The following is a 27,307-nucleotide window of genomic DNA, read 5'->3' as shown; positions in this document are numbered from 1 at the left end:
CACTAGATTCTGGATTTGAGGGTATTGTACCATAGGTGATAAGAGAGTCTAGTATATAATTATACAGGCACCATTAAATGTTAGTGTTGTCTAAATTTTTGGGTTCACCCTCAAAATAAAGTGACCCAGTGCAATATAGATGAAAAAAAGGGGTCCCAGTGCAGCATAAATATACAAAAAAAATGGATTACACCAGAATCTACAAATAAAGTGGCATAGTTCAATCTAATCTGCCATATTTTAAGGCAATTGTCTATATAATGGAATAGATCCCAGGTATAGATGTTACCAAAAAACAATTACAATTGTACTCTATACTTAAAGTGGCACAGTGCAGTTAAACAGTGGGGGATATAAAAAAAAAAAAAAAAAAATACATAGCGGAAGCAAATTAAATAAATCCAAGTGGGACAATACATTAAACTAATACCAGTCACAATATTATTCACAGTCCAGGGCCAGCAGCATGGACCCCCAGCCTAAAAATAGTAACCAGCAGCAACCCTAGAAGTGGCGCATCCATTAGATGCGTCAATTCTCGCTCTGTACTTGGCTCATCCTATTGCCCTGGTGCGGTGGCAAACGGGTAATATATGGTGTTGATGCCAGCTGTGAATTACTAGCTAGCATCAAGCCCTGGTATTCGTAATATATGGGCATCTATCAGACACCCCCATCACTAATCCAGTAGTCATTAATGGCCAGATTAGAAATCAGGAGATATGTGGGAACCAGCAGCTGACAGCAATGAGAAGTGTGGATGTGACAGCAGAGCAGGAGCCAGATGAGAGATCAGAGGAGCTGTGTGGAAGCCAGCAGCATTGAGCAGTGCCGATATTATGGCAGAGCAGGGGCCAGAACACAGATGAGGAGCTGTGTGGAGGCCAGCAGCTGACAGCACTGAGCAGTGCCGATGTGACATCAGAGCAGGGGCCAGAAGAGAGATCAGAGGATCTGTGTAGGGGCCAGCAGCTGAAAGCACTGAAGTGCTGATGTGACAGCAGAGCAGTAGCCAGATGAGAAAGGAGCTGTGTAGGGGCCAGCAGCATAGAGCAGTGCTGACGTGACAGCAGAGCAGGGGCCAGAAGACATATCAGGGGAGCTTGTGCAGACAACCTAACACAGCTCAGCACTATGCCATAGCCTAAAGTAGACTGCAGTTTACTTCTCGATTTCATTTATAAAGTATATTTGAAAGGTTATTCAAATAGTTTGCACTACACTATTATTAGATAAAAATTATGACAGTTCTTTTAAATTTTTAATGATAAAAAAAGACTCAATATCTGGTGGAATAAAACTTCATTACATTACTTGGTTAGGGTATGTGCCCACGATCAGTGTTTGCAGCATTTTGGACGCAGCATTCTTCAGCAGTCTAAAACGCTGTGCTGTACAATACAAGCACAGTGGATGGGATTTCTAGAAATCCTGTGCCCATTGCTTGCTTTTTTTCACGGCAAACACTGACCTGCGGTGCATTTTTCCAGACTGTAGCATGTCAATTGTTTGCTGCGGAATCGCATGCGTCCTCCGTAAGGAGAACACAAGCGAGAGACCGCAGCACACTGAATCCTGATCGTGGGTACAATTAGCTGCGGTCTCCTGTGTTCGCCTGTGGAGGAGACTTTGAGCCCTACCGGTCAGGACCTGCTGCGTCCAGGACGAATGAAGGGAGCCGTGCAATCAGTGGTTACGTCACTCAAGTGATTTCCAGTCACAGCTAAAGTCCTCCCCCTGTGACCACAAATCAGGCCGCCGGAAATTAAGTGAGCCACGCGATCAGCGGTGATGTCACTCAGGTGATTTCCGGTCACCGGTGGAGTCCTCTATCCATGACCGAAAATCACCTGAGTGACGTCCCCACTGATAGCGTAGCTCACTTCAGTCATGGCCTGAACCTCACAGCGGGCAGTCATGCTCTATGGCCGCTTGCTGTGATTGTCAGATTTAGCAGAGATGGAAGCACTGTGGGACCTCGTGTGGATTACGTCAGACCTGGAGAGGTTTTGGAGGTTAATAAAGTGGTCAAAGAGGGTGCTTTTTTGTCTTTTATTTCAAATAAAGGATTTTTGGGGTATTCAAGTTTATTTACTTTTACTTGCAGATTAGTGATGGGGTGTCTCAGACGTTTGCCATCACTAATCTAGGACTTAGTCGCAGCTATGGGCTGCTATTAACTCCTTATCACTCCGATTGCCACCTCATCAGGGCAATCGGGAAGAGCTGATAAAGTGCCGTGGCGTAGCATTTAATGGATGCGGCAATTCCGGGTGGCTGCAGGCTTTTAGGCTGGGGGGTAGCCTAATAACCATAGGCCTCCAGTCTGCAAATACCAGCCACCAGCTGTGGGGCTTTATGTTGGCTGTGTATCAAAATTGAGGGGACCGCACGCCGATTTTACTGTACGATATAGACACACCAGCGTCTGTGATTGGTTGCAGTCAGACAGCTGTCACATAGTGTGGGGGCATGTCTGTCTGCAACCAATCACAGCCACTGGTGAGTGGAGGAAGCAGTGAATATGTGTGAGCCTAATGAGCAGCCCGGGAAGAAGAGAGGCCACTGGGGTATTGTGACAGCAGCGCCGGTGATCGGAGTATGAAGCGCTTGCTCCTACCCCTTTGCGCTGGATTCTAGTCCCCATAGACTTTACATGGGGAACAGCATCTGGCCAGATACCGGTGATCAATCCCCTGCCGACCCAGAGTCAGCGGGGGATTGATCTGCCAGTCCTCCGAAACGCAGGGACAAAACCCAGAAAAGAAGTGACATGCAGCTTCTTTTTTCTTCAACAAAAATTGCAAGTAAACAAGAAGCAACGTATGCACAGCCTTTCTGAATTCTCATAGACTCTGCTGGGGAAGGAAATGCATGCCGTTTAGGACCATAAACTCTACCCAAAAACTATAGTGTGCGCACAGGGCCGTCAACAAGTTTCCAAACAAGGTTATTTGTAAATTTGGTGCCTGAAGAATTTTGTAACGTTCCTAATTTTAGATGAGCTTTGAAAGATGGAACTATTACAAAAGAAATATCACAGATTTCACGTTTTTATTTACTACCCAAGATCCACATTATCTTCACCAGGACGTCAGATAGTGTCTTAATTGGGAACTTTTTGTCAACCAGCAAGGAAGTATCGTGATTGTCACTTAAAACCCCTAGTGGAGTCGTTGCCTTTGTATGTAAAAGATTCTAGACTGCTTGAGAAAAATTTATATTGGTCCTGAAAGACATATGGCTGATCAGTTTAGATATATAAACACTCTAGATGTTACTAACACATCAAGATGGCCTCCGGGCCACTAAACAATTTTTTTTTTCTTTTTAGTATGAGCACTATGGACCCCAATCAGATTAAGTTTCTAATGCAGCTATTGAAGTTATCCTTAAAGTTCTCATCAAAAAAAAAAGCAATCTGCCTACTAGCTCCAGGGTACAGCTATGGGGACGGCTTATGCGCCGTGATATGTTAAACTTATTCCCGGGACTGTGGGAGAGAGAAATTTTTCAAACAATTCTGTTGCAAAGATTTATAGCTGACGTATTCATCATCTAACAGGGAACCAAAAAAAAAAAACCCACACTAAACCACACTTAGGAACTTTGTTAAAGATCTAAATGAGAATGTGCATAACAAATTAACTATTAAATTTAGCCAGAGCTTCATTGAATTTTTTGATATCCTTATTTATAAGGATGATAGCAAACTGCTGCAAACATGTATTCCAAAAAATACAGTCGTAAACTGCACGGTACCTAAGCACATCCAAGATCATGAAAAGACAGTATACCGATGGGACCGTTTCTTAGGGTCACATTTAATATGTTGAACTTTTGATTTCAGCCTGTATCTATAGGAATTGCAAAGCTAAAAGTGAAAATAAACAAAAAAAAAAGTAACTTTATTCTGGTGACAGAAGTGGTGGTTATATTTTACATTAGATGCTTTTTACAAATTTTCAACCCAGCCTCTGAGCTTTATGTCCTGTGTTGGTTGCCCTTCCTCAGTGAGCTTTTACTTATTAGTCTTAACTGAAGTCTAGGAAAAGGAAGTATGCTTGCTCCAAGGTTCAATTTTCATATGGATCACAAAAGGGGGTTATAGCATATCAAAAGGAAGGGCGTAACAAAGAAAATATAGGGTCCTTGCTGCTCACAGATCGCTAACTGCAGTATTATGCTACTGTAGTTCTAACAGCCACTGGCTAAACAATGTTTCGGCTCTGAAGCGCTACCCTGACTCCTCCAGTTACAGGATTGTTCTGGTGTTCTCTTTAAAGAGTTGGTGCTGACTTATCACGCTGAGAATAAAACGATCGGTTGTCCAAATGCAGGCATGTCGGATCCTCATCTCTCCCAACATCTGTAGGAGAGAGTGGGCCCAACCCAGTTGTTCTTATGTCAGATATTTAATGCATGGCCTCTGACCCACCATTCATGGCCGATGTGAACGGATATATAGACTGCACTTTATCACTAGTGGGAGAGGCATAACCCCAGCACCCCCCCCTCCACCAATCCTGATAAAATCCCATGTTAAGACCCCAGGATTCATAAAAATGGCAAGATTTCCAGTTTTCATACAATTATTACCAAAACTAAGGATTGGTGATGTTGATGTGTGGTTTCTCCAATATGTGTCAAAGAGTGAGCCTAGTCCTGTATAAAAATGAGAGAAAAGAACACCAACTATAGAATGACACATTCACTATGACAAGTTATGATCTGGGACCATTAGGGTACGTGCCAACGATCAGCAAAATGCTGAGGATAGGAAACTCACACGTCAGTTTACGTAGCATTGAAAAGCACAGTGGGCGTGGGATTTCTATTAATCCCATCCACTCTGCTTTTAACGTACCACGTAGAATTATGAATGCAATGAGAATATGAAGAGTCCAAAACGCTACTAATCCTGATCGTGGGCACGATCTCCTTAGTTGTTTTTTCCCTTCACTGACTTGTCATATTGCTTTCACAAGATAGAATACTGTATCATGCTCCACTGACTGAAAAAGCAACTGAAACATGACAAAGTAACTTCACACTGCACATACCGTAACTGGAATGTTTTATTTTCATATACTTTTTTAAAAACACAAAAGAGCAGCTATAAAATATTAGTTTATATACAAAACCAGAAAATGTTGCATTGTACACAGCATAATGGCATCTTTGTTGCATACCTCATTTGTGTGCAGGTTGGAATATAACTGAACTCTGGTTTCAGTAGGCAAGTTTTTCCCGACATCCCCCCTATCTCACAACAGGCCCCAGAGAAGCAAACAGATGCTGGAGTAAAGATTCAATTGAAAAGTATTTGCTTCATAGCCTATGCTTTCTAGGCAACCTTTACTGCTATTTGCGGAGTTCTGCACTTCTTTGGGGTCTATTTCATGACTGATGCGGGTCTCAGGACTTGGACTCTGAGCAATCTGTAGGCAATTTAAAAGCCTGCTAAATATGAAATAACAGAAAGTTTAGTTAATGTTTAATAAATAGGAAAGGATACAATCAGTATAACCAAATTTAGTTTCAAGACACTACTAGCGTTAGTTTATAATAGCTAAGAAATGGTGCCCTTCAGAGACATTTTGGAATCAATTTACAAAAAGTTATATTCTGTGACGATATAGGAATCTATAAAAATGTGGAAAGTGACATTCACGTGAGTGCAACAGGCAAACTGAAAAAATCGTGTGAAAATAGAAAGTATGTCAGAGCTTGCAATGGTAAGAACAGTATTGATCTGCATTATGTGAAGTTGAATTCACACTTAGCAGTTTTTTGGTCAAGTAGTTTAAACAAAACTTAAAGTCTGAATGGAGAATATTAGGCTATGTTCACACTGGGTGTTTTGCAGCATTTTTTAGTTATGGATTTGCTTTGGTTTTATGCAAATCCATGCTAATAAAACACTACTTTTTACAGTCCCAGCAAAATCTGAGATTCCTGAAATCTCATCACTTCCAGGACTTTCTTGATGATTTTGGTGCGTTATGAATGTCAATTATTTTCAGCGGTTTTGCTGCCACTTAAAAATTGTAGTGGGGATAGGGAGGATTGGAGCATGCGCGGTATTATTTACCGAGTCACCGGCACAGCTGTACGTTCCTGCGGCTCCTCCACTTCCATCTGTGATTGGTTGCAGTCAGACGCACCCTCAGCATCTGACTGCAACCAATCACAGACCTGGTCTGCGGGTCTAGTGTAGAGAGAATGAATGAATGAATGAATGAATGAATGAATGAATGAATGAATAAATGAACTGCTCATTCAGCGGTGACCTCACTCAGGTAATTTACGGTCACAGGTATCACTGGCTGAGACCGGAAATCACCTGAGAGAAATGACCGCTGATCATGCGGCTCATTCATTCTCTGGAGCTCACAGCGGACAGTCCTGTTCTATGGCCGCTCACTGTGATCCTCAGATATAGCAGAGCTGAATCATTGTGGGACCTAGTGTGGCTTTTTGTATTGTATTTCAAATAAAGGATTTTTTTCAGTGTTTGTGTTGATTTCTTTTCACTTATTACAGGTTGGTGATGGGGAGTGTCTCAGACACCCACCATTACCAATCTAGGGCTTAGTCACAGCTATGAGCGGAGATTAACCACTGATATTACCCCGATTGCCACCGCACCAGGGCAATTTGGGAAGAGCCGGGTAAACTGCTGGGATTGTCGCACCTAATGGATGCAACAATCCTGGGTGGCTGCAGGCTGCTATTCTTAGGTTGGGTCTCTTCAGACTGAGAATACCAGACCCCAGCTGTGGGCTTTATCTTGGCTGGGTACCAAAATTGGGGGGGGGGGGGACGCACGCCATTTTAAATTTTTAATTATTTATTAAAAATAATTATAAAAAAAGGGCTCCCTCTTATTTTGATCCACAGCCATGATAAACACACAGCTGGGGGCTGCAGCCTGTAGCTGTAGGCTTTATCTGTGCCGGGTATCGTAATATTGGGGGGTGGGGGGGGGACACCAAGTCTTTTTTTTTTTTTATTCCTGTACGATAGACCCACCCACAAACTCCAGTGAAGTGGGGGGGGGGGGGTAAGCAGTGAATATGCATGAGGATAGTGAGTGGCACCGGAAGTAAGAGGGGCCGCGGGAGCAGCTACGTTTGAGCCTAGAATGTATGGGCTCCTTCCACGTTATTGGGCGTGACCAGCTGGGTTAGTGGGCGTGACCAGCTGGTTAGTGAGCTTGGCGATCTTTTCTCCCTTCCACTACAATCATGCTTCACCCCCCTGCTCCCCATGTGATAGGGGCCTGTTGAATGACGTCACTCCTGGAAGGAGCCCATACACTCTAGCATCTACCGGAGACTGGTAAATATAGCGCGCTTGCGTTACATTTTATTTTATTTTTTTTTCTTACTACCACCAGAGTGCTGAATCTAGGTCAATCCCAGCCTGGCCCAGCATTCAGGTGCTCTTGAACCCTTGCTGGTCTTGACATCACAAAAGAAAAAAAAAAAAAAAAAAAGCGCTTCAAAAACGTCCTGTGTGAACATAGCCTTACTAATACACCAAAGCGCTACAGATTTACATTCATACCAAACTGTGAAGCGTGAACGAGGTAGGAAACCCATCTACACATATGGAACAATTACGCTCTACTCCCATTCCACCCTGGACGCACATGCTAACATAAGAAGACATCTGGTAGGTGCATATCTCCCAAAGCATCACACATGAATATTGTAGTACAACATGATACAACACACAGGTACATTAATAGATTTTTGGAAATACATTTTCTTTGGAGTTACTCCTAATGGGAGCAATTCAATATAGGACAGTCAACTATATGTTGATGTATATGGCCCCTAACATTGACTAGTGTTGAGCGAGTAGTTAAACATTCATACTCTGTATGCTGTTAGAGAGTACTGTCCACTACTCGCATATTGTTACGAGTAGCGGGCGCAATGTAAGTCAATGGGAAATACTCACTAAGTAGCTAGTAACCCGAAAGCCGTACTTTTCGTGCGAATAGTACGGTTTTCGGGTTACTAGCTACTTAGCGAGTATTTCCCATTGACTTACATTGCGCCTACTACTCGTAATGAATATGCGAGTAGCGGACAGTACTCACTAACAGCATAGCGAGTATGAATAGGCAACTACTCGCTCATCACTAATTCTGACTATAGTATAGCACTTGTACTTAAAAGCATAACATTTTAAAGGCCACTATCGGGCAGCTGCATTAAAAATCTCAGCCATCCAGCATTATATCTGAACTGGTGTTGAATTCCCTTGTGCTTCTATGGCAATCAATCTCCAGTTAGAATAATAGTCATAACTACAAGTCCCGAACACAGATCTCAAACTAAGTTTATAGTGAAATTACTATTCCAGTCCCTTTCAGTGCACAGGATACTGTGAAAGGGTCACTTTAATGTGAACATTTTACCAATGTGTTGTCTTTGCAAACACCATATGATGCAATTCCAAAAGAGACTGGAAAAAAGACAAGACAACGTCAACTGTGCTGCCAGCATTTTATTGGCAAGTCTTTGCACCCCAAGATAGACGTTTGATTGGGATCAGATTGGGTGGCAAAGTGAATTTGCATCTGGAACGTGTTATGTATGTACTTTTTATAACAAAGAACAAAATCTAGTATACACCCACCAGCTATTTCTATACAAACCACCACACACTTTTTTTTGCATTTTCTTTATATATACACATTTTTTTCTTTAAAGCCTTCATCTTCTCTGATTTATTAGATTATTCTCACAAAAGAAACTACTTTGATACAATATATTAGACAACAAAAATTTGGGATTTATTCTCACTCTTAAATGTGTAATTTCAACACAAAAACACACACACACACACACACACACACACACACACACACCTGTGAGATCGTGCCAAAGCGGAGCTATAGATGGCTTGCTAATGTATGTAGAATTTTAACTCAATTTTTAATCAATTAGTCTCACCATTACACGTAATTTATATTATGGCCATTGGAACCAAGATGTATATTAAAACACAGATCAGCCGACAACACTATGAAAACAGACCTAGGCCATCACCAGTGCTGCTAAATATCTGCAATGGGGTCCAGTCTAAAACTCCATTGCTAGAATTGTGAAACGCAGTACATTTAATCTTCAGTGTTCATAAAATGAATTACTTTGTCATTAGCAATATCTGCATGCTTGACAAATATATAGGATCATTCTATAAGGTTTACTTTCAGAAGCCAGAATGTTACCCTAGTAAAAAGGAAGACGTAGAAAGCTTTCATTAAGATCACGCTAATTTAAAAGGTCCAGTATTTGGGAAACTTAGAATTTTACCTACATAAAACATTAAATGCATACTAAATTGTGATGTGTTATTAATCCAAAAAGTGCCTCTGAATCCAATTTTAAAGAGGTTTTGTTTTTTTCCCCTCCACAAAACCACACAGCAAAATAGGGAGAACATAATTTCTCCAGTAAAATTTCTTAAAATATATCTTGCTATATCTTCCTTCATTCAGACTCATTTACTGATAGAGTCCATGCCACTTCTAAAGAATTATTAGGATTCTACAGTTTGATTAATTGCTCCACATCTTCATCTGTGCTTTCCTGAAGATCTACTGCTGGCTGAGGGAGATCAATGGTCTCATTCAAAGCTCTGGGACCTAAAAAACACAGGGATAAAAATGTAAGTCATTTACATTTCAAACCTCGTGCAAAATGGAGACAGACCTAAGCGTGATCATGTTAGTGGTTTATAAAAGATAGATGGCCTAGAGGAGCATGAAAGTCAATGATTGGCCAGTTTGGCTGGCTTTATGTGGGTGGAGAGCCATAAAGAGGATTTCCAGGAGAGGGGCGAGCACGACACAGAGGGCGGCGTCAGAGAAATCGCGACAGAGGGCGGCGCCAGAGAAAGCACGACACAGAGGGCGGCGCCAGAGAAAGCTGCTTTTTTGTTTTTACTGGGATAAACTAATCCAAAAACATTTTTACTGCAAGTGAGTCAGAGACTGCAAGTGGCTCTCCCTGGGGTGCTTGCTTGCATTACTCAGTGAAGCAAACGTGTGCTTTGTGTTCGAGATTTCATCTGAGCACCCCGATGCTCAATCAAGTACTGAGCGGTGTCGAGCATACTCAATCATTAAAGATCCATGCCAGTTTCCATGAGCAGAACCACAGTAGCAATGCGACTAATTCATTGACAAAACACATCATACTTCATGAATTAGAACCATCTTGCAACAGTCGTGTGCCTCTGCCAGAAATGTTACTGCAGCAAGGAAATGCATTACATTTCTGGTAAAATTTCCAGCACTATAGTAGAGTAAATGGTCATGTATTAGATGGGCTTAGCCATGCCCCATCATGCCCATGCTCCTCCAGTTTTAGCATAGCTGGCGAGGACTGGTTTAAAAAATGACATTTTTGTTTAACTTCGAGTTACACCATTTGAACGTGACAAACATTTGTATGTTCATCACATGACTGATATTACTAACTCTTAATTGAGATGCACTATACGGACAAAATTATTGTGATAGACTGGTAAATCTAAAATTAATGATTGCAATCTTCTTGTCGCAGGTGTATAAAATCCATTCCCTAGCCACATAGTCAATGTCACCAAATTTGACCGAGGTACATGATGCCAGCATTTTAAACAAGCCAGTTCATATAGTTTCAGCCCTCCTAAAACCACTACCACAAACAACTGAAATTGTATTATTGAACAATGAAAAGGTTCAGCAATGTCAGTAATTCAGCCATAATGTAGCATATCACATACAGCTACACAGTGGGGTGGACGAATGCTGAGGGGCACAGTGTAGCAGAAAGGTGCCAATGCCCTGTTGGCTGCAATGGAAACATGTTCTGTGAGATGAAAACCTATATTTTTCCAAACCCAGAAATGTATAACAGCCTGCAAGACAGAAAACGTTACCTGCCTGCCATTGGCCAACTGTAAAGTAATGCTTAAAGGATGCACTAGGCCCCTTATTGCCTCAGCATATCAAGACATTTTGGAAGATTTTCTTCCTTTGGCACCATTATATACTTCTAACTTTGTGGAAAGTTTGGGGAAGATCCTTTTCTGTTCACCATGACTGTGCACCAGTGCAAAAAGTTAATACCATATAGCCATGGTTGGGTTAGTTATGGAAGAACTTTACTCGCTAACATAGAATTCTGACCTCAACTCCATCGAATACCTTTGGGATAATAAGAACAGAAATTGTGAGCCACTATCCGTGTCTGACGTCACAAATGTACTCCTGCATGAATGTGCAAAAATTCCCATAGACAGTCCAAAATCTTGTAGAAAGCTTTCATAGCTGCACAGGTGGGACCAATCCCATATTAACACCTATGAATTTAATAAAGGAGCTAATCATAATGTGTAGGTGTTAACACTTATGCCCAAATTTCGAATATTGGTCAGTTTCTGCAATACTATGGTAGCACTCAAAGTATCTTCTAGCAAATCAATATGGACTGCCAACAGAGGCTGCAAACAGAGCTTCTGGTAGCAGTGCAAACATACACTGCCCCACAAAAAACTTCTAAGTTAAACTCAAAAAATTCATTAGTAAACACAAAATTCATAATCCCAACGAGCGCAATGGAAACTCACCTCGAGAATCAAACACAACTGCAAGTTCTTCTGTGCGCTGTACAGGAGCATCTTCAGCAGGAGAAAAAGAAATAAGCTGCGGGAGAGAAAGCTTTCTACCTTTTGGTGACGGGGTCATTAAACATTCCAAGTTCAAGGCTAAACCTTTGTCTAAAGGACTAAACACATTTTCAGAGTCTGTAACTAAACTCGATTCGGATTTATGCTTCTCAAACTTCCGTAAAGGGACTTGATAATGTTCAGTCTCGTCATCTAATAAAGATGCAGAAAAGGTCTTTTTAAGAGCTTCATATCTGGAGCGTATTGAGTTAAAGTCCATTTTGCGCTCTGTACTGTTACTAGGTTTAGCTAACAGTTGGTCGCCTTTTGGCACGTCCCTGTGTGCTTCAGGTGTCTCTAGACTAGTTGTACTGTTAAGACTTACATTACCAGCTCCTACTGGAAGGGTTTCATGCAGTATACCAAACTGGATCTCTTCATGACTGTCTAATCCACTGTTATAATCGGCCACATTTGAAGAATTCCAAGATAGTGTGGTTTGAGCAGAAGCATTTTCTGGCTGATGAGACAAGTGAATTGTGCTGTCCACTATTTTTCTGGAGGACTGGCTTTCCAATAAAGGAGTTTGATCCTTTTCTACAAATGGAGAAAACATCCCCGAGTCCTCACACTGCTTTAAGTTCTCGCTGTTTTCTGTCCGCAGTTCACTGGTTGATATTTGCAACATACTATGACAAGGAGTTGCTTCTTGAAATGATGGTTTTAAATCGCTAGGGGCAATTGGTGAACCTGGTGACTCATTCTGTTCGGAAAAGTGAGAGGTGGACAAGAAGCAAGCCATGCTAAGGTCTATTTGACTGCAGTGTGCAGATTCTGGTTCAGCAGGGGACTCCACGCACTGAACTTCCAATGGACTCGACACATTAGAAAATTCTTCAGTTTGGATAGCTTCTCTCCAAGATGTACGAATATCTGAAACTGAAAATGAAACAGCTTTAAACAGGACGCAGCCAGTTCGGGCTTTTCATGGCCAAGCCCAATTTTTCAAATCTGACAAGGGTCACCTTATGTGGTAACTCTGGAATAAGTCAGCATATCGCGCCGATTCAGAGATTGTTTTTGTGTCACATTTTACTTTGTGGTAAATTTAGGGCAATATGTTTAGGTTATGTGCCCAAGGGACAATGTACCCGCGGACTTTACAGGTTTGTCCGCAGGTTTACCGCAGATGCTCCTCGGAATCCGCAGCTATCCATTGCTGTGGGATTCAAGCATTTTAGTTGCGGTAAACCTGCGGGACAAGTGCGGAAATACCTGCGGAAGTCCCGCCCTCTATCTCCATAGTGGAAGGGCAGGTCATCCGCAGATATTTCCGCATGAATAACTAACATGCAGTTCCGTGCGGCTGCGGGACATCCGTAGCATATTCCGCAGCCGCACATACCGCAGCATTGATACAGCACTCCCCAAATCCCATAGGATAACATGGGGAGTGTCTGTACTTGAAAATCCAGATAAATCCGCAGCAAAATTTGCGTATACGTAATCCCGTGGGCACATAACCTTAATGAAAACATCTGAAACATGCTGAAAATATAAAATTAGCAGTTTGTAAACTTGGATTTTGCATGCCCTTAAAAACAGAAATTAATATTTTCCATATGCACACCTTAAAAAAAAAAAAAATCGTCATTTTTACAAATGACCTTTTATTTTGATTGTACATTTAGGTTTCCAAGTTTTAGCGGCAATTTTTTTTTCCTAAGGAAATTAACACATCCCCCTTTATATAAAAAGTGAAGTGGTCCCTTTTTTAAATTTACAAGGGGTTAGGTGTCAGAAAACCTAAAAATACAAGACCCCATAAAAACAAAAAATAAAAATAAACCCAGTTTGCAACAATTTCTCATGAGTATGTCGATAACGGATAGGTTACCAATAACTGCTCTAAGCACACAACATGATTTAGAAGAGTAAAAGCACAGCGCCATTAAGTTATTAGAGCTCAGCTTTTGCTGGAACACTTTGTAGATCTGGATGTCCCTTTTCCACAGCCCGAGATGTCAAAACAGCCGAAAACCCCCAAGTGTCTCATCATATTGCAATCCACCACTAAAGAAAGGTATTTATCTAGGGACATATTGTGAATTTTAGTTGCATTTCTTCATACAGAGGCCTAGTTTTGAAGGACATGTTTAACAATAACTAGCTTCCTTTCTAATGCCATTTTCGTAAGAGAAGAGGAATTGAACATCAGCATCAGAGTGAGGAGCATTGGAAGGCAGGAGACCTACTGTTGACAATTATTACCGCAGTTCAGGAAGAGTGGTCCGTGTGGTCCCTTGAGACAATTAAAGTGTCAATTGACCACATTGGTATAGTTCTGACCTTCTCCACGAGAGTCAATTTGGTCAGCACAGTGGGCATCTACATATTTTATCCCTGACGCGTTTTTTTTTTTTACGACTGAACAGTGTCAGTGCGTTGTAAGTACACACAGCTAAAATACATTAAAAATAAACTTAACACCCAGTTGATTAGAATATTGTTGGCAATAATTTCAGTGCTCTATCTTCATAAAGGAGTGGAGAAAAAAAATATTTATATTCCTATTACTGAGTGCAGGAATGAACAGTTTAGAATTTTGTGAAAAGTCCTTAATTCTGGAAAAAGGGGGAGCTTTAAAGGGAACCTGTCAGCAGAAAATTCCCCTAAAACCTAACAGATTCCCCCTCTGCAGCTCCTGGGCTGCATTCTATAAAGGTCCCTGTTAGTATTGTGCCCCCTTTCTGACCCAAAAAAAGACTTTATATAGAGGTACCTTTTTGGCTTTGGATTCTCTAAATGTGACACGGGGGCGGGCTGCCTGATGGCCGTTATTCTGCCCCCTGGTCCTGTATGCCGCCCCCATCACTGATTTCCATACTTCTGGACGCCGCCCACTGCTCCAGCCATCCCTGCGCATGCCCAGTGCTCATCTCTCGTGGATGAGCACTGTGCCCAGTGTCACCGCTGGTGACGTGCGCGTAGGGTTTAGATTATGGGCGGTGCTGTTATGTTTATTAACAAGCAACCGCCAATAATCGCGGGACCGCGCTTTCCCCCTCAGCCTGCTTCTTTCTGCGCAAGCGCGCTGCTGGTGACCCCACGTCACCTCCTTCCCATCTTGCCCTGAGGCAGGAAATAGATGGGAAGAGCGCAGAGCAGTAACACCGATCAGGAGGAGACGCTCCGCGCTCTTCCCATCTATTTCCTGCCTCAGGGCAAGATGGGAAGGAGGTGACGTGGGGTCACCAGCAGCGCGCTTGCGCAGAAAGAAGCAGGCTGAGGGGGAAAGCGCGGTCCCGCGATTATGGGCGGTTGCTTGTTAATAAACATAACAGCACCGCCCATAATCTAAACCCTGCGCGCACGTCACCAGCGGTGACACTGGGCACAGTGCTCATCCACGAGAGATGAGCACTGTGCATGCGCAGGGATGGCTGGAGCAGTGGGCGGCGTCCAGAAGTATGGAAATCAGCGATGGGGGCGGCATACAGGACCAGGAGGCAGAATAACGGCCATCAGGCAGCCCGCCCCCGTGTCACATTTAGAGAATCCAAAGCCAAAAAGGTACCTCTATATAAAGTCTTTTTTTGGGTCAGAAAGGGGGCACAATACTAACAGGGACCTTTATAGAATGCAGCCCAGGAGCTGCAGAGGGGGAATCTGTTAGGTTTTAGGGGAATTTTCTGCTGACAGGTTCCCTTTAACATACAGGAAAGAACTGTGATGTCAGGTGTTTGAATGATCAGCGTGGTGGCTCAGTGGTTAGCACTGTTGCTTTACAGCACTGGGGTCCTGGGTTCAAATCCCACCAAGAAAAACACCTGCAAGGAGTCTATGTTCTCCACATTTGCATGTGTTTCCTCCAGGTACTCTAGTTTACTCCCACTTGTTTTTAGTCTTTTTTCAATCTAAAGAAAGAAAAAAAAAAAAAAAAAAAAAAAAAAAAAAAATCAAGAGTTCCTTATATACTAAATGGTTTGGAAAACCATGAATTATTAATCCCTTCAGCCCCCGGGCTTTTTCAGTTTTTTCTTTTTGCTCCCCTTCTTCCGAGAGCCGTAACTTTTATTTTTCTGTGAATCTTGCCATATGAGGATTTTTTTTTTGTGGGACGAGCTTTACATTTAAAATATGTTTTACCATAAAGTGTACTGGAAAACAGCAAAAACATTCCATATGTGGAAAAACTGCAAAAAAAGTGTGATCGCACAAAGGTTTTGGAACATTTTATTCACCATGTTCACTATATGGTAAGACTGATGTGTCATTGTGATGCCTGAGGTCGGTGCGAGTTTGGAGACAAACATGAATAGGTTTACTTGTATCTAAAAGGGGTTAAAAAAAATTCACAAGTTTGTCCAAAAAAAAAAAAAAAAAAAAAAAAGTGTCGCACGTTTTGGGCCTTTTTCCGAAACCCGTAGCGTTATCATTTTTCGGGATCTAAGGCTCATTAATGGCTTATTTTTTGCATCTCGAGCTGACATTTCTAATGGTACCATTTTTGCGCAGATGCTACATTTTGATCGCCTGTTATTGCATTTTGTGAAAAACTTGCGGCGACCAAATAACGTCATTTTGGTATTTGGAAAAATTTTTTGCAACTACGCCGTTTACTGATCAGATTAATTGATTTTACATTTTGATAGATCGGGCATTTCTGAACACGGCGATACCAAATGTGTATTTTTTATTTTTTTAACCCTTTAATTTTCAATGGGGTGAAAGGGAGGGTGATTTGAACTTCGATTTTTTTAAAAACTTTTTTTTTTTAACTTTTTTTTATTTTACTAGTCCCCCTAGGAGGCTATAGCGATCAGCAATCAGATCGCTCTGCCATATCTGCAGATCACAGCTACAGAGCTGAGAACTGCAGATTTGGTGCTTTACATTCAATGCCGGCTTTATTCCAGCATTGAGAGGAAGTGACTCATGTTAGCTAGAGGCGTCATCACATGACCCTATGCTACCATGGCAACCACCGGAAGTCACGTTATCACGCAAGTTACTTCCGGTGGGGGCGACGGTAAGTAAAAGTAATTGGCGTGCGCATATACATCTCACTGCCAGATTTTGGCAGCGAAATGTAAGGGGTTAAACTTTGCGGGTGGAATGCGATTCCACTCGTCACTTGCAGACACACGTCAGCTGTTGAAATCAGCCGATGTGCGCAAATCGCCGTGGCAGGGGGCGAGGATTAACCTCACACGATCCATGACGTATATCTATGTCATGGGTTGTGAAGGGGTTAATAAATAGAGGCATAAGTGAGCTTACTCAAATTTTCTGGTGTCCTAGGAATCTCCTGTCTAGACAAGAAAGGGTCTGTAGACAGCATGCCAATTAAATCTTCAAGCTCCATTACTCGACCTGATGCAGAATTTGGAGATTCATCAACTATGTAATCCGCAACCTAGACAAAAAGATAAAGTCAAGTGAGAATAGTTCAGTCACAAGTGCAAAGCAATTGCAATAAATGTGCAAAACCAGAGTCACATGGAGGCACAATATCACTCACTAATTTTACAATCGGACAATATTCCAAACTGCTTAAAATACATCTACATACACACAATCCTATATTAAACTGAGGTTTTTCATTCAGTCCCATTCCCACTAGTGGATAAATACTAGCCCCTCGCTAGGCAGTCTGCCGTTACGAACACATATGAAATAATGGATCATGACAAAAAAAATCTCACTAAATTTGAGTGTGGTCCTGTAACAGATGTCCCGATTGTAACAAGTCAGTTCATGATCTTCAAATACTCCACGATCAACAGAGTGGCATTATAGAAAAGTGGAAATTATTAGGAATCCCAGAAACTAAGCCATGAAGTAGCAGAAAAAGTAAAGTTATACAATGGGGGGGGGGGGAGATCACCGACTGCTGAGGCAAGAAGGGCATAAAAGTGGTTAACACTGACTCAAATGCAAAGATATAAACCTCTGGTGCTATGAGCCGCAAGCTTCATGGCATGGCTTGCCAACCCTGAGCACCTGCATGCAAACCTTATATCAAGTAAAGTGCCGAGATTTGGATGGAGTGATGTAAAGCATGTGCCATTTGGATTCCGAGGAGAGGCAACTTGTTCTGTGGAGTAGAATCCCAATTATCCATTTGGTAGCCTAATAGAGGCATCTTGTATGGAAAATGTCAGAACATTACCTACCTGGTTGCACTTAGCCAACTGTAATGTTTGGTTAAGGAGCAAGAATACATTTTGGTTGTTCTTCAGGTTTTGACTGGGCTAGTTAGTCTCAGTGAGATCAAACATTAATGCTTCTGCATACTAAGACATTTTGGAAAATTGTAGTGTTTCAAAGTTTACGAAACCAGCTTGGGGAAAGTCCTTTTCTGTTCTAGCATAGTTGTTCCCATGTGCACAAACCAAGGGTCATAAAGGCAATGTTGGGCTGGTTTGGTGTAACAATGTGACAGGAAAACACAGAGCCCGGACCTCAAACCTATCAAACATTGTGAGTCAGGTCCTCTAGTCCATCAGTTTCAGAAATGATCTGATGGATTAATAAGCAAACATTGCAACCAACACTGCAACATCTGATAAAAAGCTTTCCCGCAGGAGTAAGTCATTTTAACTGCAAAGGAAGGGGGAGGAGGAAAGGGGAGGGGGGGGGGGGGGAATTGTGGTCAACTTCATATTAAAAAGCCTACAGAATTATAATAGGTTGTCAGAAAACCTCATGCAGGTATAGAATAATATGTAGGTTGTCCCAATACTTTTGTAGTATATAGTGTATGTATGCATGCATGTGTGCTTTTTTTCCACCCCTTCACCCACGGAGCCATTTTCATTTTTTTCTTCTTCCAAGAACTATAACTTTGTTGGGGGTTTTTCTGTCAATATAGTCATGAGGACTTGTTTTTTGCAGGACAAGTTGTACTTTAGAACACAACCATTCATTCTGCCCCATATTGTACTTTAAAACGGGAAACAAAAATTCTGTGGTGAAATTGTGTAGAAAAAAAAAAAGAAGTGCAATTCCACAATTGTTTTGAGTCATTTACAAGGTTCACTATATGGCAACAATGGCCTGGTAACATGATTCCTCACGTCAGTACAAGTTTGTAGATACCAAACACGTATAGCCTTTTATTCAAGTTGCGAGGAAAAGAAAAAAAAAAATCAGAAATAAAAATCAGAAATATACATACATACATACATACATACATACATACATACACTTATTTTTTTTGCATCTTGAGCCGATGTTCTCAAAATTATACAATTTTAGGGTGGCTATAATGTTCAGATCACCTGTTATTGAATTTTAATGCAATGTTGCAGCGACTAAAAAAGCAGAAATTATGGCATTTTGATTTTTTCTCACTACGCCCTTTATCAACCAGTTTAACTGATTTGGGATTTTGATAAATCGGGCATTTCTGAACGCATTGTGTACTTTGTTTTAACTTTCGAGGCAAAAGGGGGACAAATTTGAAGTTTTAAACTTTTAGGTCTGTAGGAGGGGACCGGGTTCATATTTTAAATTTATTATTTATTGATTTTACTAGTCCCCTTGGGCTACATGCACACGCTGCGTTTTTGCTGCGTTTTTGGCTGCAGTTTTGTTGTCAGAACTTTGACATCTGACTTCCCAGCAAAGTCTATAAGAAGTCAGATTTGTCATGCGCACATTGCAGTTTGTCAGCGTTTTGTCAAAAGTTTGTGACAAAAAAAATTGCAGCATGTTCATTCTTCCTGCATTTTTGTCAACATTTGTCACAAAAACGCATGTGGTCAAAAACGCAGCAAAAGCGCATCTACAATTACAAGCGGTTTTTTTGTGACATTTCCAGACTCTGACAGTGCAGTTTTGGCTGCAGTTTGTGAACACAAAGAAGGGAATTTTGTTACTTACCGTAAATTCCTTTTCTTCTAGCTCTTATTGGGAGACCCAGACGATTGGGGTATAGCTACTGCCCTCCGGAGGCCACACAAAGCACTACACCAAAAGTGCAAGGCCCCTCCCCTTCTGGCTATACCCCCCCGTGGTATCACGGGTACTCCAGTTTTAGTGCCAAAGCAAGAAGGAGGAAGCCAACAACTGGTTTAAACAAATTAACTCCGATTAACATCGGAGAACTGAAAAACCGTTCAACATGAACAACATGTGTACCCGCAAACAGCAAAAACAATCCCGAAGGACAACAGGGCGGGTGCTGGGTCTCCCCAATAAGAGCTAGAAGAAAAGGAATTTACGGTAAGTAACAAAATTCCCTTCTTCTTCAGCGCTCTATTGGGAGACCCAGACGATTGGGACGTCCAAAAGCTGTCCCTGGGTGGGTAACGAAATACCTCATGTTAGAGCTGCAAAACAGCCCTCCCCTACGGGGATGTCACTGCCGCCTGCAGGACTCTTCTACCTAAGCTGGCATCCGCCGAAGCATAGGTATGCACCTGATAATGCTTGGTGAAAGTGTGCAGACTCGACCAGGTAGCTGCCTGACACACCTGTTGAGCCGAAGCCTGGTGCCGTAATGCCCAGGACGCACCCACGGCTCTGGTTGAGTGGGCTTTTAGCCCTGAAGGAACCGGAAGCCCAGCAGAACGGTAGGCCTCTATAATTGGTTCTTTGATCCATCGAGCCAAGGTAGCTTTAGAAGCCTGCAACCCCTTGCGCGGACCGGCGACAAGGACAAAAAGTGCATCGGAACGGCGCATGGGCGCCGTGCGGGAAATGTAGATCCTGAGAGCTCTCACCAGATCTAGCAAACGCAAGTCCTTTTCATACCGGTGAACCGGATGAGGATAAAAGGAAGGCAAGGATATATCCTGATTAAGATGAAACGAGGATACGACCTTAGGGAGAAACTCCGGAATGGGGCGCAGCACTACTTTGTCCTGGTGGAACACCAAGAAGGGAGCCTTGGATGACAGAGCTGCCAGCTCAGACACTCGCCGAAGCGATGTGATCGCAACAAGAAACGCCACTTTCTGTGACAGGCGAGAAAAAGAAACTTCTTTGAGAGGCTCGAAAGGCGGCTTCTGGAGAGCAACTAGTACTCTGTTCAGATCCCATGGATCCAACGGCCGCTTGAACGGGGGCACAATATGACAGACCCCCTGCAGGAACGTGCGCACCTTAGGAAGACGTGCTAGACGCTTCTGAAAAAACACGGATAGTGCCGAGACTTGCCCTTTAAGGGAGCTGAGCGACAAGCCCTTTTCCAACCCTGATTGCAGGAAAGACAGAAAAGTGGGCAATGCAAATGGCCAGGGAGACACTCCCTGAGCAGAGCACCAGGTTAAGAAAATCTTCCACGTTCTGTGGTAGATCTTAGCAGAAGTTGACTTCCTAGCTTGTCTCATTGTGGCTACCACTCCCTGGGATAAGCCTGTTGACGATAGGATCCAGGACTCAATGGCCACACAGTCAGGTTCAGGGCCGCAGAATTCTGATGGAAAAACGGCCCTTGAGACAGCAGGTCTGGACGGTCTGGAAGTGACCACGGTCGGCCGACCGTGAGATGCCACAGATCCGGATACCACGATCTCCTCGGCCAGTCTGGGGCGACGAGTATGATGCGGCTGCAATCGGATCTGATCTTGCGTAATACTCTGGGCAAGAGTGCCAGAGGCGGGAATACATATGGGAGGCGGAACTGCGACCAATCTTGCACCAAGGCGTCTGCCGCCAGAGCTCTTTGATCGCGCGACCGCGCCATGAATGCCGGGACCTTGTTGTTGTGCCGAGACGCCATTAGGTCGACGTCCGGCACCCCCCAGCGGCGACAGATTTCTTGAAACACGTCCGGGTGAAGGGACCATTCCCCTGCGTCCATACCCTGGCGACTGAGGAAGTCTGCTTCCCAGTTTTCTACGCCTGGGATGTGAACCGCGGAGATGGTGGATGCTGTGTCCTCCACCCAATTCAGAATGCGCCGGACTTCCTGAAAGGCTTGCCGGCTGCGCGTCCCTCCTTGGTGGTTGATGTATGCCACCGCTGTGGAGTTGTCCGACTGGATTCGGATCTGCTTTCCTTCCAGCCACTGTTGAAAGGCTAGTAGGGCAAGATACACTGCCCTGATTTCCAGAACATTGATCTGAAGGGTGGACTCTTGCGGAGTCCACGTCCCCTGAGCCCTGTGGTGTAGAAACACTGCTCCCCACCCCGACAGACTCGCATCTGTCGTGACCACTGCCCAGGATGGGGGCAGGAAGGATCTTCCCTGAGACAATGAGGTGGGAAGGAGCCACCATTGTAGAGAGTCCTTGGCCGTCTGGGAAAGAGAGACTTTCCTGTCTAGGGAAGTTGTCTTCCCGTCCCATTGGCGGAGAATGTCCCATTGAAGTGGACGCAGATGAAACTGCGCAAAGGGAACTGCTTCCATGGCTGCCACCATCTTCCCTAGGAAGTGCATGAGGCGCCGCAAGGGGTGCGACTGGCCCTGAAGGAGAGATTGCACCCCTGTCTGTAAGGACCGCTGCTTGTTTAGCGGAAGCTTCACTCTCGCTGCTCGAGTATGGAACTCCATGCCAAGATACGTTAGTGACTGTGTCGGTGACAGATTTGACTTTGGAAAGTTGATGATCCATCCAAAAGTCTGGAGAGTCTCCAGCGTAGCATGTAGACTGAGTTGGCATGCCTCTTGAGAGGGTGCCTTGACAAGTAGATCGTCTAGGTAAGGGATCACCGAGTGTCCCTGAGAGTGCAAGACTGCTACCACCGCCGCCATGACCTTGGTGAAGACCCGGGGGGCTGTCGCCAGACCGAATGGCAGAGCTACGAACTGAAGATGGTCGTCTCCTATCACAAAACGTAGAAAACGTTGATGTTCTGTAGCAATTGGCACGTGGAGATAAGCATCTTTGATGTCTATTGAGGCAAGGAAGTCTCCTTGAGACATTGAGGCAATGACAGAACGGAGGGTTTCCATCCGGAACCGTCTGGCGTGCACATGTTTGTTGAGCAGTTTTAGGTCCAGAACAGGACGGAACGAGCCGTCCTTTTTTGGCACCACAAAGAGATTGGAGTAAAACCCTCTCCCTTGTTCCTGAGACGGTACAGGAACCACTACTCCTTCCGCTCTTAGGGAGTCCACCGCCTGCCGCAGGACATCTACACGGTCTGGATGTGGGGAGGTTCTGAAGAACCGAGCTGGAGGACGAGAACTGAACTCGATTCTGTACCCGCGAGACAAAATGTCTGTCACCCACCGGTCTTTGACCTGTGACATCCAAGTGTCGTAAAAGCGGGAGAGCCTGCCCCCGACCGGAGATGCGGAGGGAGGGGACTGGAAGTCATGAGGTAGCCGCTTTGGAAGCGGTTCCTCCATTTGCTTTCTTGGGGCGTGCGTGAGCCCGCCAGGAATCTGAGTTTCTTTGCGTCCTCTGAGTCCCTTTGGACGAGGAGAATTGTGTTTTGCCCGAACCTCGAAAGGACTGAAACTTCTGCTGCCACTTTCTCTGCTGAGGTTTGCTTGATCTGGGCTGGGGTAAAGAGGAGTCTTTACCCTTGGACTGTTTAATGATGTCAGCCAATGGCTCGCCAAACAGTCATCTCTAGATAAAGGCAAGCTGGTTAAACATTTTTTGGAACCAGCATCTGCTTTCCAGTCCTTTAACCACAATGCCCTGCGCAAAACTACCGAATTGGCAGACGCCATTGAGGTGCGGCTGGTAGATTCTAGGACCGCATTGATAGCGTAAGAGGCAAACGCAGACATCTGCGAGGTAAGGTGCGCCACTTGCGGCACCGCTGGATGTATGATAGCATCCACTTTTGCTAAACCAGCTGAAATAGCTTGGAGTGCCCATACGGCTGCGAATGCTGGAGCAAACGACGCGCCGATAGCTTCATAGACAGATTTTAACCAAAGGTCCATCTGTCTGTCATTGGCATCCTTAAGTGAAGCGCCATCCTCCACTGCAACTATGGATCTAGCTGCAAGCTTGGAAATCGGGGGGTCCACCTTTGGACACTGGGTCCAGCGCTTGACCACATCAGGTGGGAAAGGATAACGTGTATCCTTAGAACGTTTAGAGAAACGCTTTTCTGGATGAGCGTCGTGTTTCTGGATTGATTCTCTGAAGTCAGAGTGATCCAACAGAGCACTTAATTTACGCTTGGGATAGAGGAAACGAAACTTCTCCTGCTCTGCCGCTGCCTCTTCTGCTGAAGGGGCTGGGGGAGAAATATCTAACAGCCTATTGATGGCTGAGATAAGATTGTTTACCATGGCGTCCCCATCCGGGGTATCCAGATTGAGAGGGGTTCCAGGATTAGACTCCTGATCACTCTCTTCAGACACATCACATGGAGACTGATTGCGCTGAGACCCTGAGCAGTGTGATGACGTTGAGGGTCTTTCCCAGCGAGCCCGCTTGGGGTGGCTGGGGCAATCATCTGAGTCATTATACTCATCCTGAGAAGCCGGGGACCCCCTTGCAGTCTGGATTAAATCCAACTGCGGAGGATTAGAGGACATAGACCTCGCCGTGTCCATAGACTGAGCCCCAGGCATGGATTGCAAAGTTTCCAGGATTTTTGCCATAGCCACAGACATATTATCCGCAAAAACTGCAAAGTCTGTCCCTGACACCGGGGCAGGACTTACAAGCGTCTCAGCCTGGGTCACTACCTCTCCGGACTCCGGCTGGCGAAGCAGCACCGGATCTGAGCATTGCACACAATGGGGGTCATTGGAGCCTGCTGGTAGAGCAGCCCCACATGCAGCACACGCAGTGCACACAGCCCTAGCCTTGGCAGCCTTGCGTCTTGTGGATGACATGTTGCTGCCTCCTCAGAGCGATCTGGGGTATACAGCCAGGAAGCGACCTCACAGTGCAAGAAATCAATAAATATCTATGTCCAGTGACACAGTACACTAATACACAGTAAGGCACTAGAGGGGCCAGCTGAAAAGCCGCTTACCGCCCGCTTAAGAGCGGGTGTGTGGTCTCCCAAAGCCCCTCAGTCTAGGTCTCCCAGAGCCTTGCGTCCTTCCTCCAGCCAGACATGCATGTAATGGCTGCCGGCGTCCTGAGAGAGGAAGGGGGGCGGGCCCTGGGCGTTCCTGACCAAGAGCGGGAAGCCTGCTTCCCTCTGTGCCTAGTGAGAGGGCTGGAGCATGTAAATCAGGCTCCAGCCCTCGTCGCTGCCGTGAAACAGCGTCTCTCCCCTACCCTGATTGACAGGGTGGGGGCGGGAACGATCGGAGCTGCCGGCGTCCTAGGCCCAAAAGCCGGGGACTAGAGTTATAAACGCCCCCGCCGTAAAAGCGCGGTCGGCGTATCCCCGGCGCACCACAAGTCACAGCAGCGCCGCCGGTCCAGTGAGGGTCGGCGCTGCGTTCCCAGAACACAAAGTCCCCCAGATAACTGTAGGAACACCAGCTCAGTGTACGGTCCCCGGCGCACTACAACGCCCAGCCAGCCCGGAGTGCGTCTGTGCCTGCCGGGGACACAGAGTACCTGTATGATGCAGGGCCCGGTCCCTGATGGTACTCCTGCTCGGCATCCACCAGGTGCTATGGGTCTGTGGATGGAGCCCGGCGTCAGAGCTTTGAGGCCGGCAGGATCCCACTTCCACAGAGCCCCCAAGGGGATGTGGAAGGAAAACAGCATGTGAGGCTCCAGCCCTGTACCAGCAATAGGTACCTCAACCTTACAACACCATCCAGGGGTGAGAAGGGAGCATGCTGGGGGCCCTATATGGGCCCTCTTTTCTTCCATCCGAAATAGTCAGCAGCTACTGCTGACTAAAATCTGTGGAGCTATGCATGGAATGTCTGACCTCCTTCGCACACAAAGCTAAAACTGGAGTACCCGTGATACCACGGGGGGGTATAGCCAGAAGGGGAGGGGCCTTGCACTTTTGGTGTAGTGCTTTGTGTGGCCTCCGGAGGGCAGTAGCTATACCCCAATCGTCTGGGTCTCCCAATAGAGCGCTGAAGAAAAGATGCAGTGTGCATGTAGCCGAGGACTTTATACCTGCACTATGAGATCTCTTCTGCTAATCAGAGCGATCACTTGTGATATGCTGTATCTAAATCTATATTGCATGTCACGTTATTTAAATTGATCATTGGAGAACAACTCCATATAGCATATCCCTCTTAGCATAGGGTTGACCACTCAAATTAAGCAGAAGCACAATGTCCATGAGCACACACTCAGGTGGTAAGGACCTATAGACTTTCAGTACTTCTGAGTGGTGGTTTTGGACTAGTTACACTTTCAATTGATATGCAACTTTTACAACATCTCCTTAGCAGCTAGAGAATTTGAAGAAATGCTACAATTTGTGCTCCCTTCTCCTGGACACAAACACACAAAAGGAATGCTAATACATCGTTAGAGAGAGAGAGAGGGGAGCCAGCACGATCTGAAAATGGCATGCATCATATAAAAAGTGCAAATTCACAGATTTATTCCAACTGTACTGTAATATAAAAGATATTTAGCAAATAATTGATCAATTCTTTGAGCCACCCCTGCCAACGTCACGGCAAATCTCAATAGGGGGTCCTACACTATATTCTGTATTTCATGTGCCATGCGGCCTCCTAGATAAAGTTAAAAGCAGAACCATAATGGAGCACACATACCTGTAACCTGTATATATAACCGCTTCTATGTTGCAAAAGAGGCAATTTTGGATAGAGGCCAGCCCAGGTCCCAGCATGTGGAGCAAGCTCTACACCTACCAGGACTGTATCAGAACTGACCCTCCCAGTGCCAGACAGCAACCATTGATAAAGGCGGACCAAATCCAAGCATGGTGCTTAATTAGCAATTTTTCTCTGTTATGACTGTAGATACGCTACAATTTCTGGTGACTGACCATCACCATACCATGCACGCCTGACAATGTATTCCTCCTGTTGGTAGCTGTTCACATTCAGTTGCCTCAACCTTTCCACAGGCAATGCTAATTAAGCACCATACTTGGGTTTGGTCCACCTTTATCAATTGTTGCTGTCTGGCACTGGGAGGGTCAGTTCTGATCTAGACCTGGTAGGTGTAGAGCTTGCTCCACATACTGGGACCTGGGCTGGCCTCTATCCATAATTGCCTCTTTTGCAACATGGAAGCGGCTATATACAGGTTACAGGTATGTGTGCCCCATTATGGTTCTGCTTTTAACTTTATCTAGGAGGCTGCATTGCACATGAAATACATAATATAGGTTAGGACCCCCCCTATTGAGATTTGCCGTGACATTGGCAGGGGTGGCTCAAATAATTGATCAATTATTTGCTAAAAATCTCATTTTTTATTATAGTAGAGTTGGAATAAATCTGTGAATTTGAACTTTTTATATGATGCATGCCAATTTCAGATCGTGCTGGCTCCTTTTTTTTCTACATCGTTAGATAGAACTTAATGAAGCCCAAACTGCAACGGCCCGATGACAAACACAGCAACGTCTAGGTACCTTCCCCACAAACAGAAATGTAACAGACACATACAGAGCTAACAGTTTTGGCCATCAAAAGCATTTAATACCGGAAAATACATGTGACTGTTATTCCACTTGCGGTAAAATTATGAAGAACCTGCTTTTTTTGCAGGTTTTTTTTTTGTTTTGCTTTGTTTTTTTAACAGTGTCCACCTAAGAGGATTTAAAAAAATGCAAGCATTAGGCCTAAGCCACA

At 44.4% G+C, this 27,307-nt stretch overlaps 1 protein-coding gene across 1 annotated transcript in view; it reads right to left on the bottom strand.

Annotated features, from left to right (window-relative positions):
• Nucleotides 1-8,116: 8,116 nt before the first annotated feature.
• HAUS6 (HAUS augmin like complex subunit 6) overlaps nt 8,117-27,307 on the bottom strand; it is an 82,749-nt gene continuing 63,558 nt past the window's right edge. Inside the window, exons 16-18 of the mRNA XM_075316441.1 lie at nt 16,960-17,095; nt 11,638-12,615; nt 8,117-9,667 (exon numbers count right to left, since the gene is read on the bottom strand). Coding sequence (XP_075172556.1) covers nt 9,570-9,667; nt 11,638-12,615; nt 16,960-17,095 — 1,212 coding nt within the window. The 3' untranslated portion in view covers nt 8,117-9,569. The remainder of the gene's footprint in view (nt 9,668-11,637; nt 12,616-16,959; nt 17,096-27,307) is intronic.

The sequence above is a fragment of the Anomaloglossus baeobatrachus genome, chromosome 1 (assembly GCF_048569485.1).
Source record: "Anomaloglossus baeobatrachus isolate aAnoBae1 chromosome 1, aAnoBae1.hap1, whole genome shotgun sequence".
NCBI classification, from domain to species: domain Eukaryota; kingdom Metazoa; phylum Chordata; class Amphibia; order Anura; family Aromobatidae; genus Anomaloglossus; species Anomaloglossus baeobatrachus.
The sequence above is the reverse complement of the archived record's forward strand: the minus strand, read 5'-3'. Positions and strand labels throughout refer to the sequence as shown.